This window comes from Ambystoma mexicanum, chromosome 12 (genome assembly GCF_040938575.1).
Source record: "Ambystoma mexicanum isolate Mex_15411 chromosome 12, UKY_AmexF1_1, whole genome shotgun sequence".
Lineage (NCBI taxonomy): Eukaryota > Metazoa > Chordata > Amphibia > Caudata > Ambystomatidae > Ambystoma > Ambystoma mexicanum.
In genome coordinates this window covers 1,226,180,186-1,226,195,148 of record NC_090936.1, presented here as the reverse complement: position 1 = coordinate 1,226,195,148, position 14,963 = coordinate 1,226,180,186, and the positions used below count along the sequence as shown (strand labels likewise).

The window sequence follows — 14,963 nt, the reverse complement described above, 5'->3', positions numbered from 1 at the left end:
CTAGAGGCCACTTTGCCAGAGATGCAATTTGCCTGGCAGCGGGAACCCCAGGGAGCCCACCCCAGACCAGGGAAAAAGCCTTGCCGAAAAAACCCTGGTAGGTTGTGATTTCTTGCTGGGACATCAATTCCCAGAATGCACTTGAGAACTGAAGTAGTATACGAAAGTTCCAAAGAATCCTCCAGAAGGTAACAGCAGAATTGTCGGAAGTCCGGAGGGGCAAGGTAGCAGAAGAGTAGCAGGTACCTCGCAAGAACTGCGAGCAAGGAAAGAGAGAGAGTACCCAAGAGGGTAAGCAGTAAACAGCAAACAGAGGAACAGCCGTCTGAGAACGGCAGAGACTGCAAAGGAAGGTCGTTCGGAAAGCGGCCAGAAAGGTAAGTAGAATTACACGTGGGCGCTGGTGAACACTATCCAAAACACTGGAAGTTGCAACGCGGTTGCGTTAGTGACTTCCGGAAATATAAAGTCAAAAGACTAGAATGCGCACTGCGAGTCCTGGAAAGGAGTCCTTCTTCTATCTCCGTTTCAGTCTCCATCTTAGGTATAGTTTCCACGGCAGGCGAGTTGTGACACCCGAGTCCCATTGCGGTGAACAACCCATTGAGCTCTAAATTGCCAAAACTAACTACTTACCTGCAAACCTGAAGAAACCTTCAGAGACTCTGCTCTGCCTGCTGCTTACCTACCTCTTTCCTTCTCAGCCCTTTGTCACTGGACCCCCAGGTCCCCCCTTGACTTTGTGAGACTAATTTAGTATAGGGTTGGACTTTTAAAGATTGGTTGGGCAGGGGTTAACTAAAGTTGTAAGGGCTGGTCTAAGCTGGCTTATTAGTATCTAATTTTGTTCCACTTTTGTGTTGCTTTACATTTGATTTAAAGTGTGTTAACTTGTATTCTACTGTGATTTCACTGTGTGACTAGTACTTGGATGAGTTATCTCTAAAGCCTTAGTGTATATAAAAGACTATTTTTACATAATTGGTAGGGTGTCAATGTTTTCTTGAACTGATTATATGCTTTAAATACTGTGTGCCTCACTACAACCCTTATCCCTCCTAGACTAAGCCTGACTGCTCAGCCATTGCTACCAAACCTTTGGGTAGTTCAGGCTAAATGCAAGGGGTGCAATCCTGTCACCTAAGGTGTGATTTTCCAAGTTTTGTCACATGCAGCAACTAGTGTAAAACCCCCTAACACCCGCTTGCTGCCACCCTGGGGAGGAATGTTGCTAAGCAGACTCACTTCCCTAGCCTCACAGGGAGGGGCTCCCCTAACTGCATCCTAACTGTTTGAACACCACCCCATCCGTGCCCCCTTGTGACTGTCTTTTTTTAATATAATGGTTTTGTAGCTCTGGTGAGAAGTGACGAGATCCCGTGAACTGCCACATGCCATGGGTAAGACTCACCGGGGAGAAAGGAGGTTGGTGAACCATGAGGGCAACCATGAATGTCGTGGGACTCCATAAGACTTTCCACCTAACAGGGTTCCTCTTGACTGAGTTCTTTTGCCTCTGGGCAACGTTCTCACTTTTGAAGACCGTTGGCATGGGCTTTCTCTTCCTGCACTGTATTTCTATTCAGTGCAATGAGCTCTAAAACAGAAATCTGATCTTCATGGTGATTGGGGTACTTGTGAGGCACCCAGCCTCCCCGCCCCAGCTCACGTGCCAGTGTCCTCATGCTACTGCTTGCCTAAACATTGTCATACTGGTGGTTTTGCTACTTGAGCGGGATATATAGATGAAAATGGCGCTCCTGTCATGTGATGGAGAGCCCCGCATGTGGATTTCTGGCATCGCCTGCTGCAGATAAAGCTACAGATTAAGAGCACCTCGGTCACCAAAAAGGTGATATTTCAGGCATCTGCCACTTTAAATTTCACATTCTCAAATATTCCTACCAAAAGGCATGGTGAAAACGTATGCATTTTGTATCAGACTTTTTATATTGACAACCCCATTTGAAATGTTAGCTGTACATTATTAATAGAATTTTATTTGGTGCATTTATGCAGTGCACATGGATTGATGCGAAATGTTAAATGCTGCAGTGTCGCTAGACCTGGGTCTGTGTGACATGCACGCGTCGAGGACCTTCTCACTCGGTGCTGCACCATAAGACAAGTTTCAAATATGAGTGTAAAAGCTGAAGTACAGATAAAAGAGCATGCAAGCTTTAGTATATTAAAATGTTATCTTTTTCTGCAGTTTATCAAATATTGAGTTTACTGAAAACATTTTGCAACTGTTTAGGTTTACTTGACGTGGCCTGTGCCAAATTGCGCAGAGGGGTGTCCTGGCTCATGGATCAAAGATGGCTACTGTGACAAGGCCTGCAATAACTCTGCCTGTGATTGGGACGGTGGTGATTGCCTTGGTAAGGATTCTAATCAGCCTTTTTCTGTGCACTGCCTTCCGCTTGCCCCCCACAAACCCTCAGCCCCCTCTCTGCCTGTATTGAGCCCCACTGCTATTGCGCTTTGCTTTTTGTTCTTTTTGTGAATGTCCGGTTATCCTAAAGATGAGATTCTGGTAAACAGTCTTCATTTTTTTTTCTTTTTCAAAAACTTTGTCATATTATCCTGATTAGCCCTAATCCCTATTGCTAGCAGTTCGCATATTCTTCCTCCCACAGAGCAATTGTTCCACAGACTTTCTTGAACATGTGTGTGCTTCTGATTGATGTACTCCCCCACCCGCACCCCCACCCCCAGGGCAGGCCGCCACCCTCTTACATGTTCATTCGTGCCTGTTGGGTGCAGTTGTCTCATTTCACTGTCCTGCTCGGTCTCTACAGACCATTCTTAGCATGAACTGGGCTTTCCATCCTCCTATTGGTTGCTGACTTGGCCTTTTTCACCTATCTGTGATGTTGATGGGCTCCTCAATATGACCTCGGATCGCAAATGTTCCAGTGTGCGATAGGGAGATGTATCATTATTGTGCTTATCCCCTCACCTAGTGAGACAGTGTGCGTTAGGGAGATATATCATTATTGTGCTTCATCCCCTCCCCTAGTGAGGCAGTGTGCGTTAGGGAGATATATCATTATTGTGCTTCATCCCCTCCCCTAGTGAGGCAGTGTGCGTTAGGGAGATATATCATTATTGTGCTTCATCCCCTCCCCTAGTGAGGCAGTGTGCGTTAGGGAGATATATCATTATTGTGCTTCATCCCCTCCCCTAGGGAGACAGTGTGCGTTAGGGAGATATATCATTATTGTGCTTCATCCCCTCCCCTAGGGAGACAGTGTGCGTTAGGGAGATATATCATTATTGTGCTTCACCCCGTCTCCTAGTGAGGCAGTGTGCGTTGGGGAGATTTATCATTATTTTGCTTCATCCCCTCTCCTCGTGAGACAGTGGGCCTCATTACAAGTCCGGCGGTAAAACCGCCTGGTTACCGCCGGACTCGTATTACCATTCCGCCTCTGTGATTCCCGGAATTACTGGGGCATTACAACCCCGGTTTTCCAGGAATCACGGAGGCGGAATGATGTTAATCCCCATTCCCATTGAGTCCTACTGGACTCAATGGGAATGGGGATCATGGAAACACCGGCAGCATCTCGTAATGCTGCCAGTGTTTCCTCGTCCGCCTTCAGGCGGGCAGTGTTAAACCCGCCAGGTCAAACCTGGTGGGAACATCACCTCCTGCCTGCAGGAGTCGGGATCAGGCGGTCCGGAAACAATGGTGGCGGTGGGTTTACCGCCACCGTTATTTCCGGACCGCCTGTTTTGTAATGAGGCCCAGTGTGTGTTGGGGAGATTTATCATTATTGTGCTTCATCCCCTCACCTAGTGAGACAGTGTGCGTTAAAGAGATTTATCATTACTGTGCTTCATCCCCTCTCCTAGGGAGAGTGTGCGTTAGGGAGATTTATCATTATTGTGCTTATCCCCTCACCTAGTGAGACAGTGTGCGTTAAAGAGATTTATCATTACTGTGCTTCATCCCCTCTCCTAGGGAGAGTGTGCGTTAGGGAGATTTATCATTATTGTGCTTCATCCCCTCTCCTAGTGAGACAGTGTGCGTTAGGGAGATTTATCATTATTGTGCTTCATCCCCTCCCCTAGGGAGACAGTGTGCGTTAGGGAGATTTATCATTACTGTGCTTCATCCCCTCTCCTAGGGAGAGTGTGCGTTAGGGAGATTTATCATTACTGTGCTTCATCCCCTCTCCTAGGGAGAGTGTGCGTTAGGGAGATTTATCATTATTGTGCTTCATCCCCTCTCCTAGGGAGAGTGTGCGTTAGGGAGATTTATCATTATTGTGCTTCATCCCCTCTCCTAGGGAGAGTGTGCGTTAGGGAGATTTATCATTATTGTGCTTCATCCCCTCCCCTAGGGAGACAGTGTGCGTTAGGGAGATTTATCATTATTGTGCTTCATCCCCTCTCCTAGTGAGACCATGTGTGTTAGGGAGATTTATCATTATTGTGCTTCATCCCCTCTCCTAGTGAGACCATGTGTGTTAGGGAGATTTATCATTATTGTGCTTCATCCCCTCTCCTAGTGAGACCATGTGTGTTAGGGAGATTTATCATTATTGTGCTTCATCCCCTCTCCTAGTGAGACCATGTGTGTTAGGGAGATTTATCATTATTGTGCTTCATCCCCTCTCCTTGTGAGACCATGTGTGTTAGGGAGATTTATCATTACTGTGCTTCATCCCCTCTCCTAGGGAGACAGTGTGCGTTAGGGAGATTTATCATTATTGTGCTTCATCCCCTCTCCTAGGGAGAGTGTGCGTTAGGGAGATTTATCATTATTGTGCTTCATCCCCTCCCCTAGGGAGACAGTGTGCGTTAGGGAGATTTATCATTATTGTGCTTCATCCCCTCTCCTAGTGAGACCATGTGCGTTAGGGAGATTTATCATTATTGTGCTTCATCCCCTCTCCTAGTGAGACCATGTGTGTTAGGGAGATTTATCATTATTGTGCTTCATCCCCTCTCCTAGTGAGACCATGTGTGTTAGGGAGATTTATCATTATTGTGCTTCATCCCCTCTCCTAGTGAGACCATGTGTGTTAGGGAGATTTATCATTATTGTGCTTCATCCCCTCTCCTAGTGAGACCATGTGTGTTAGGGAGATTTATCATTATTGTGCTTCATCCCCTCTCCTAGTGAGACCATGTGTGTTAGGGAGATTTATCATTATTGTGCTTCATCCCCTCTCCTAGTGAGACCATGTGTGTTAGGGAGATTTATCATTATTGTGCTTCATCCCCTCTCCTTGTGAGACAGTGTGTGTTAGGGAGATTTATGTTATGTTACTTTGCATTTATATAGCGCCTTATGTACCATTGGTATGGTCTGAAGGCGCTTGTAGGTTGAACGACCTTGGAGTTCAGGTCAGTAGAGAGAGTAAAAGGTGCGTGTGAGCACCGGATATGTGTGCAGCTGGTGTGGCATTCGTGTAATAGCTGCTTCTTAGTGGTAGGTGTGGTGGTTGAGAGATCAGGAGTATATGTTTGTTCTGACAGGATTTGTCCAGACCGAATGTGGCTACGTTAGGCCTGAGGAGAACGCCTGGCTGGGGGTTGTGTAACCAGCAGTGTTTACTTAGAGTGATGGGGAGTATGCGGCAGATGTTAGTATGAGAACAGTTATACCGAATGGTGTCATAGTATCTGTGTTCTAGTTGAATGGTGGTGTAAAGAAAAGAGTAAGCGTGGTGATATGATATGTTGGGTTACATGCTCTTTCAAGCATACCATGCACTCCAAAACGTTCCATGTAAGTCACGCAATTCTATGCACTCCGGTCTGCCCCGCGCACTCCGGTCTGCCCCGCGCACTCCGGTCTGCCCCGCGCACTCCGGTCTGCCCCGCGCACGCAGGTCCACTCCACGCACTCCAATCTGTTCTATTTACTACTATTATTGTGCTTCATCCCCTCTCCTAGTGAGACCCCCAGCACGTTTTGCCGGACTTCTGGACCTTTTTGGTCATCTGTGTTTTACTACTGCAGCATGCAGCTCCCTATCGGAAGTGTTGTTGGGGACCCCTAGGGTCGTCCTTTAAGAACATTTTCTAGATCCTTAAGTAACTACTGTTCTTAAGGATAGAGAGATACTTATTGTCTCTCCAAAAACTCTATAGTGTGGGCGATTGGCACACACACCACCTTCAGTGGAGTGCCAGATGGGTACTTATTATCCCCCTTCTCTCTGCTGCTGTGACTTTTTGGTCACATAGACAATCACCTAGTTATGTCTGGTGGCAGTGGACATGTTCTACCATATTTTATACCGCAAGCTAGGTCTATTGCCTTGGTAGTGCCAACATGGGGGGCCTCCCTTCTTTTTGCACCATTACTAACATGGTTGTTCTTTGTTAGCCTTTCTTCTACCATTCAGGGAGGTGTGTGTCTGTGTGTATGTGTGTGTGTGTGTGTGTGTGTCTGTGGCGGGAACCAGACCCCGCCTAGGCTCCAGAGTGTGAGCGGGCAGGAAGTGCATGTGGAATCTTCCACCCCCCCTGTCCTTTGTCTGCCAAAGTGCCTGAATGGGACCAGCTCCCACAGGAGCTCTGACTGTCCTGATTGCACAGCCAAATACCCCTTTCTGTAAAATGTTGTGAGAGATTGCAGAGGAGTGTGTGCTGGAACTGTATAAAAGGCGAGGCTTCCGGTGTAAAAGACAAAGTCGACCACAGGAAACAGAAGTAACCGAGGAAGAAGACGACCAGCAATGCCTGCAGACCCTTTACAACACTGAGAAGCGGCAATTGCTGTCCTGACCCCGTTTTCTATGCGACAGAGAAGGTCCAAAGAGGACTCCTCCTTCCCTTTGGCTGGTGGGAACAACCAGTCCCAAGACGAACTTGGACATGAGCCATCTCCCGAGGTCCTAGAAGCTTCCAGAGCTGCAGAACCCCAATAACAGGAGACCTACTGGCCATTTTGGGTACATCGTTGTGGAAAGGCTGAATCGGCCAAATCTGTGCTGAGCCCATAAGGACACACCAGAGATCCAATCCAACTCACCCAGACCCCCTCACCAAAGTGTGGCACTGCAGGAAGAGAAGTAGATTTACCGGGCGATCCGTGTCCTTTGTTGGTGCTGCTGAAAAGGCACCGAAACCGCAGAGTGAAGCAAGAAGTTGCTGAAGGTCATGCTACAGGTCCAGCCCTCGAGAGTGCTGCTGAGAGACACTGTCCATAGTCCTGCGATTCGTCACTAGGCCAAGGAATAAGGAGGTCGGGTCCAGAGCTGCCACATCGTGGAGAAGCTAATACGAACTCTTTTGTAGATGAGGAGCTAAGTACCCCCACTTCAGTCACTTTGCCCAGAATGCCTATATGTTGGAAACCAGAGTATGTGATCTATGCAGAACAATTTGAAATGACAGATGCTAAAGGAAATCCTGGAGGCAAGGTTCCCGTTGAGAAAACCATACTTGCATTCAAGACAGTATGATGGCTGTTTCAAACAAAATCCCAGAGGAAGCAGGACGCCTGACTGATGAAGCGGATTGGTGACGTCATGAGAGAGTCGAGCTGACGTACACAGAAGTTTGGAGAACGTGGGCTCTAGGATGGAACCGACCTTGCTGAGCTCTAATATTGAAAATATGTTCGGATACTTTTTATGGCAAGATCACAGGTTGGTATTGAGGCGCAGCCTACAGCTCGTTTGTTGGGTAGAGAGAAGGTGGTAACCTGGATACCTTGGGTTTGTCAAGTGCAAGAATTGTATTCTTCACGCAGTTGTTGTGCTTGGTTGTGAAAACAGTTAGTTTATTTGGTTTATTAGCTTATATACACCCTTTGTAGGTACAGTCGGGGTTCACATATCCCCATGCAGTCAGCCGACACGTGTTTCGGCCCGTAGGTCCTTCTCAAGGCTGATACATTTTAAAAATTACATATAGTGACATTAGTGTTTTGTGTAACATTAAGGTGACATGGTACATATAGTCGTAACATAGTAAATTTGTGCAAGGTGCATAATGTGGGGTGGAATGTGGTGTATTGGTAATTTGTTTAAAGTATCACATATTTACACATATTAGGATTGGTTCCATCATGTTGAACCGGGGGAGTGGAGAGGGAGAAGGGGGAGAAGGCAGGGTCAGCAATAGGCTCAGAGGGCATCGGCATAATGATGAGGCTGGCTTTATATCCCTCTTACCTATGGAGTGCGGTCCGGTGCCCCCTGTGGGGTTCTGTTGGTCGGTAGGATTTGCTCTGTAGATACAGTGGCTCTTTTTGGGCCCTACGATGAAGAAGAATGAGTGACTGGGGTTCTATTCGGTGGTCATGTTGGACTCAAACGGTGGTTACGCTTGGCTCATGCGTGCCTAGGACAAGGGGTGCTGAGATGTTGCCTGGGTATGAGCAGACTAGCTTGAGGGACCCTTGCGGTAGCGCCTTGGAGTGCCAAGTGTGGCTGGAGGATAGTTATTTTAGTGTCTAACTTAGGCGTGCTCCGATTTAGCCAGTGAAGGAGGAGTGATTTGTTGGCCAGTATTCCTTCTGCGAGCAGTTCAGCTCAACATACTCTTAATATTCCATGGGGAAGTCATGCTTTAATTGTGTTGACGGCAGCCCATGTATGGGCCTACATTTGCTAAGTGCTCGCGCACTCTGCTATAGAGTTAATTTGGTTTGGTGCACGAGTGATGGGTCGGGGGGGGGGAGTGAATCCAGGGGCTGTGATGCAAGCAGGTCCGTCCGGACCAATTTAGCTATGGGATGCGTGGTTACCTGGAGTCTTGCTCCCACCGTTGTCAGTGTCCAGCTGTCTCTGCTAGCTTTCCTGTCCGACTGATTTGGGTGGAAAGCAAGTATATATGCGCATGTGCTAGAGGTCTCGGACATGTTGTGTCTCTCTCTCGCACATGCGCATAGTGAATACTAGCCAATAGCTGGTGCATGGTGTTGCGGGGGGCTGCTGGGAGTTGTGGTTTGGTTGTGTGCCGGCACATGCGCATAGAGGTTGTTATCCAATTACTGGCACATGCGTCTGTTGGCACAGGGCGCTGCTGGGACTTGTGGTTTAGTTATGTGCCGGCTCATGGCCCTATGATGGTTTCGTTGGTGAGGGGTGTGGGGTGGCGGGTCCACCTCACCTGGAATGGGCGTAGCCTGTGATATAAATTAATTGTTAAGTATATACTGTTTATCCAGTGATGCTGGGCTGGTTTCTCATCACTTGGAGGTCATGCTATGCCGGTGTCTATTGCGTGGGGGCTGGGGGCTGGGTAGCCCTTCATGGGATATCCATGTTTGCTAGGGGGTCCAGTGAGGTGACGTGTCTATCTCATGCTCCTCGTGGGTTGGTCCCGTGGGGCTCTGGGCCTGAGGTGCGTCAGTGGGTTGCTGTCTAAATGGGTGGCCACATATCACTTGAAGGGTGTGCTGGTTTCTCATTAGTTATGGGCTGTTTAGCCCTCCATGGGGTGTCCATGTTTGCTGGTCCAGTGAGTCACTTGGAGTTTGCGCTGGGGTGTGTTCTTGGTTGTGATGGGGCTGGATAGCCCTCCAGGGGGTATCCATGTTGTTAAGGGGGTTCAGTGAGGTGACGGTGTCTGCCTCATTCTGGCTGTGTCATGGTGTTTCATGACTATGGTGTTTTAAGCTTGGAGGAGTGCTGGTGTGAGGAGGTGTTGGTCAGGTCGTGGACATCACAAAAATACATTATAGTCATGTTTACTGTTTAAACCATTTTTTACACATCTATAACGACAGATGATTCTTGCCGCAGTTTAAGCATTTTGTTTCCTCTTCTTGCTCCCATCTTCACTGTTCGTAATCCGATGAACCGTATTTGACTCTTGTCCTCCATTTGATGGTTTTTCTGCCAGTGATTGGCCAGGGGCAACTTCGGGTCCTGCGAATGGATATTGTTCAGGTGTTCCCTTATTCTGATCCGGACCTCCCAGATATTGATCCCTATGTAGATTTTGTCACATACACATATCAGGGCATAAATTACGTATTTGGTTTACAGTTCAGGTGTTCTGTGATTTTGAACGGTGGGCAGCCTCTAAATGTTGCACATTTGGTTTGTGTCGCATATTTGCACATCGAACATGTGCCACATTTGGTGAATCCAATTGGTGTCTGTGCGCTTAGCCAATCTTTTGCCGTAATATTTTTCTGGGATAGAAATGATGGGCTCAGTATGTTACATAAAGTTGGGGCTCTGCTAAAGAACAGGCTCGGATATGCTTTTAGGCAAGCTCTAATGTGCTCCTCCATAAGGAGTAGCTTCCAGTGGTCAGCTAGTATTCTTTGAATTTTGTAGCTGTCCATGTTGTATCTAGTTACAAATCTGATTGTCTCATAGGTTGTGCTTTTCTCTTTGGGGTCAGTAGTGTCTCTCTGGGTATAGCCAATGTTTTTCATTTTGCTTCTGGAAGATTCTTAGTGGCGTAACCTCTGTTCCTGAATCTTAGATCAAGGAGATCACATTCTTCATCAAAGAGTTCTTGGGTATTGCAGTTTCTTTTGTCTCTGATGTATTCGCCTTTTGGTATATTCTGAATTACACTTCTCTTGTGGCAGCTATTTGCATGCAATACTGTGTTGACCTCAGTTGGTTTCCAAAAAGTTCTTGTTGTGCTTTTGTTTTCCTGGAATGTGATTCTCAAGTCCAGAAAGTCGATTTTGTCTGCGCTCACAAGACTGGTTAGTTCAATTCCATATGTGTTTTGGTTGAAGTAATCCACGTGTTGTCTTAGTTCCTCTGGTGTCCCTCTCCATATGAGGATGACATGGTCTATGTAGCGTGACCATTGCAAGATTAATTCTGTGAATCTTGTTTCTCGCATGGCATGTTTTTGTTCATATGCGTGCATAAAGCAAGTGGCCAATCCCAGAGCATAGCTTGCTCCCATTGCGATTCCCCTCGTTTGTTTATAATAATCGCTGTTGAAGATGAATATATTGTTGGTCAATGAGAATTTGAGAAATTCTTTTGTCATTTCTGCTTGTTCGAAATGTGATGCTGACTCGTTGGTTAGTAGATAACCCAGGCTCTTGATTGCCAGTTCATGGTCGATCCATGTATATAAGGCCTTAACGTCTAGTGTGGTGGCCAGTAGAAAGCTTGGTTCCCATTTTATTTGTGAGAGTATGGCCAAGGTATCCATAGAGTCTCTGAGGTATGTCAGTATCCTGGTGATTAGTGGTTGAATGATGTTGATATATCTTGGCAGTGTTTCTGTTAGTCCTCCTTACCCACTCATGATTGGACGTCCTTCCGGGATTTAGTCAAATTCTTTATGGATTTTTGGCAAGAATTAGAGTGGGCATAATCGGATAGTCTGTTCTAAGGAAATCAAATTCCTCATCTGTGATCAGACCTTGTGCTTGCTAGTTTTTCAATAATTCTTGGTGTTCCATCAGAATTATTTTTTGTTGTGGGTTATTGCCAAGTTTCTCATGGGATCTTGAGGTGATTTTCTGACATTCTGATGTAGTCGGCTTTGTCCATAACAACAATGTTCCCACCTTTGTCTGCCTCCTTGATTATGATATTTTCTTCGTTCTGGAGTTCTTTTGGGTGGACAGTTCAGTCTTAGAAAGATTCTCCTTATGGCCTTGTTTGTGGCATCTCTGGTCTTTGAGTCTGTGAAGGTCATTGGTGACTGCTTGTTGAAATGTATCTATGTAGTTCTCAGCGTACATAGAAGAGATGCAGAGATGAGAGGGTATTGATATTTTATTTCTATCGCGCTCGTACACAAGTGTTTCAGAGCGGGGCAAGGGAGGGGAACAGGGGAGAACAAATCAGCGATTTTACTAGGCCCAGTGACATTGAGAACGTGCAAGTGCATTGTAGAGGGGCAGGGGAAAAGTGCATGAAAGGGGGAGAATTGGAAAGTGCGAAGCAGAGGAGAAACAGATAAATAATAAAGGCAACAAACAGTGGTAGTGCAGCCAGCGATTTGCAAGTGCTAGGTTTAAGGCAGCAGACAGGGAAGGTCTGATAAGTGCAGGAAGAAAAAAGGTGGGTGGGGTGGTATGGGTACAGATACAGACCCCAGTGCGGGAGGGTGGCAGGGTGAGCAGGTACCTGGGCCGGAGGACAGAGGGTGGCCTGGTGCACGGTGCCAAGAGAACAGATCAGCAAGTGAGAGGGGTAGCGAAGGCAGATGCTTCCGGAACCGGAGATGGTTCTCCTCAAGTTTTAGAGTGGCAGGGAGGCTGTTCCAGAGGGAGGCCCCAGCCGAAGATCGAGATCTACCCCCAGCTTGTTTCTTTGAAAAACGAGGATGCGGATATTCTATAAAGCATCAAGAAAGTTTCAAAGGTAAGCAACATCTTGGGCTCAAGATGAATGGGCTAATGCTGAAGAAACAATGAAGATATTAAGCCAGTTTACACATGTACAAATGCAAAGAAACGCAAGCAGACGAAGTTTTCATGAGGCTAGCTTTATAGTAAAATAGATTGCGGCAAGCGCCAATGTATGGATACATAGGAATGAGGAAAGAATGGATGGTCCCATTATGAACTATAAGCAGAGCTGAGCTAAAGGAGAATGGCTAGCTTTTTCACTTATGGCGCAATTAGAAAACAAATAGATTACAAGCAAATTTCAGAAAGGCGAGGTTGAACGAGCCAAGAAGCCAATGTCGTATTCAGCTGAGAAGAACAGAAATTTGTTACAATCTTGGGAAGGAATGAACCTCCTGTTCAGAAGCTTGGAGAGAACGACGACGTCACAGACTCATTGGAAAATAGTCACTGAAAGCTCAATTTCGTGGTCTGCAGTCACGTGGGAAGGAGGAGTTGGACAAGCATGATGGTCACACCTATGCATGAGGGCAGAGGGCGCCTTTACTCCCCTGTATCTTCCAGAGCAAAAAACACTCCCAAGGCATAGTTCAAAGTCTCTAATTGACAACCGACCACTGAGGTGATGATGGATGATGTTCTAATTGGTGGGAAGCAGATTTTTAAGGCTAACTCACCAGCACCTGGCAGTCTGGCCTGCGTGCGGCTAGCGTAGGCTGAAGGATACTGACAGAAGCCTACCATTGATAAAGGATCGCATGATCGGGGGTCCTATAATTTTGTAATCAGTAGGATGATGTATATTTAGTGATGTTCATAGTAACTTGTTTTGAGGGAAGGGCTTAGTTTCCCCTCCTGATGTTAAGAAACCTATCGCCTTTCTCATGCCCATTAGACGAGTATGGATTGTATACTTGGATGTTCGCCTAGACCCTATCACTCTCTTCAGTAGGTTTTTGTAGTTTTCCACGTAGGATAACGTTAGTAATACGCAGGTTGTACATCACCTATGATGGGATTTTAGTATAAAGGTGTGCTTTTCATGAAGTTCGTTGAGAGACCTTATTATGATACGTCTGATGACGTTCGTTGTACTCCCTGTTTTAGATAATTGATATTAAAGCCGTTATCTTTTTGCCAACTTCCTGAGTAGTTTCGTTTATTGATGTTTGAGTAACCTCTGCTTCTCCATTGCTCTCAAATGTATTGCTGACCCGTTTTAAAGGGCTGGGAGTTCTCCAGTTCACTTCCTTCAAACTAAAGGTACTGTGGGGGGAAAAAGGTATTGTTTACCTGATTCCAAGAAGTCGCTCTAGAGCGTTGGAGTGCACATAGAGGTATGCAGGGCAACCCCCCTGTTACCTCTGACCCAAGCCGCTGCTTGTGTCCTCTTCTTGAGTCCGTTTTTAGGTCTCCTTGGTTAGTTGCTAACTTGCTGCTTCAATAACTTTAGACACTGGAAAGAAATCTGCAGGAACTCTAGCATTATTTGCTGTTAGCCAAGACGTCAAGCCCTCTCAAAACTGCCTTTAGCGAGGGTTGCGTTTTTGGACTTTGCCAGGTGCAGAAACCGTCTCTAGAACCTTGAACTAGGCTCATGTTGCACTAACCACTTATTTTTCTCCCTTTAAGTGACTTTTCTATATGTGTTTGCAGAGTAAATGCATTACCTTATGACCCATTGAAAACCACACAAGTGTACTATAACCGATAATACGATAACCTTGTCCTTTCCCTTTCTAACGTTGCTACAAATGTAACCGCAAGCAAACAGAAAAGTGAAAGTGCCCTTTGAAGTGTATTATCTAGTATTTCTAAGTGTTCTACCGTAAACGTCTGAAGTATTTAAAGTGATTCTGGTGTAAATATAATAAATATATATCTTTTATATAAGTATACGTGTAAGTGCTTCTTTGCTGTGCCTGTCAACTAAGATTCAGAGTACTTGCCTACAGCGCACATATTCCTCTTAAGATGAGCCTGACTGCTCTGCCACACTACCAAGGGCCTGAGCTAGTACAGACTGAAACTTAAGAGTTGGGGTTCTGCAAATCACTGGGATAGCTTACTAAAGTATTACTACCGGTAGGACTTAAGGAAAACTCCCCTAACAGTGTGTTCTACTGCGATAGGCGGGGGGAGGTGGGGTTGTACCCCTCTGATATAGACTTCTATGCTGTGTCCGTCTCCCTGTGGCTCGGCATATCATGGTGCTATGGCTTGGCTCATGCATAACTTTCCATTAGCTATAATTCTGATTAAACTCTATTTATTTATTGTTCACGTGCAAGGCACTTATACAGGAAGCAACTACTGTTTCTGTGCATTCCATGTCTTTTCCCAGTGATAATTCAAATGAAAAGGTGAGCCGCTACTGCTTGAAGCTACTGTATTGTGTTCTAGTAGTTGAGAGGGCGGTGTAAGGACACATAGAGGATTCTTGGGCCTGGGGTGAGCGGGTCTGTGAATAGAGAATGCATGAGGGACCAGTTATTCCTGTCTGGGGAATAGATTGGTTTAAAACGTACTGCTCAAGCAAAGATGCCCTGTCGTATTGAGGACTTTATACGCTCTGCACATTAAGATGGATTCCCAAAACAAACCCCATTATAGTGAACAGGGGGGCACTGAGATTGTAGCCAAAACCAATCAGTAGCAGAGCCGCAAGGTTTAGTCGCAGCGGAAAGAGGGTTGTGAGAGTGGT

General features: G+C 46.2%; 1 protein-coding gene across 2 annotated transcripts in view; it reads left to right on the top strand.

The window, feature by feature from the left end:
• GNPTAB (N-acetylglucosamine-1-phosphate transferase subunits alpha and beta) overlaps positions 1 to 14,963 on the top strand; it is a 625,912-nt gene that overhangs the window by 322,115 nt on the left and 288,834 nt on the right. For both annotated transcript variants that reach the window (XM_069629897.1, XM_069629896.1), the window contains exon 11: positions 2,258 to 2,381. In XM_069629897.1, the coding sequence (XP_069485998.1) occupies positions 2,258 to 2,381 (124 nt within the window). The remainder of the gene's footprint in view (positions 1 to 2,257; positions 2,382 to 14,963) is intronic.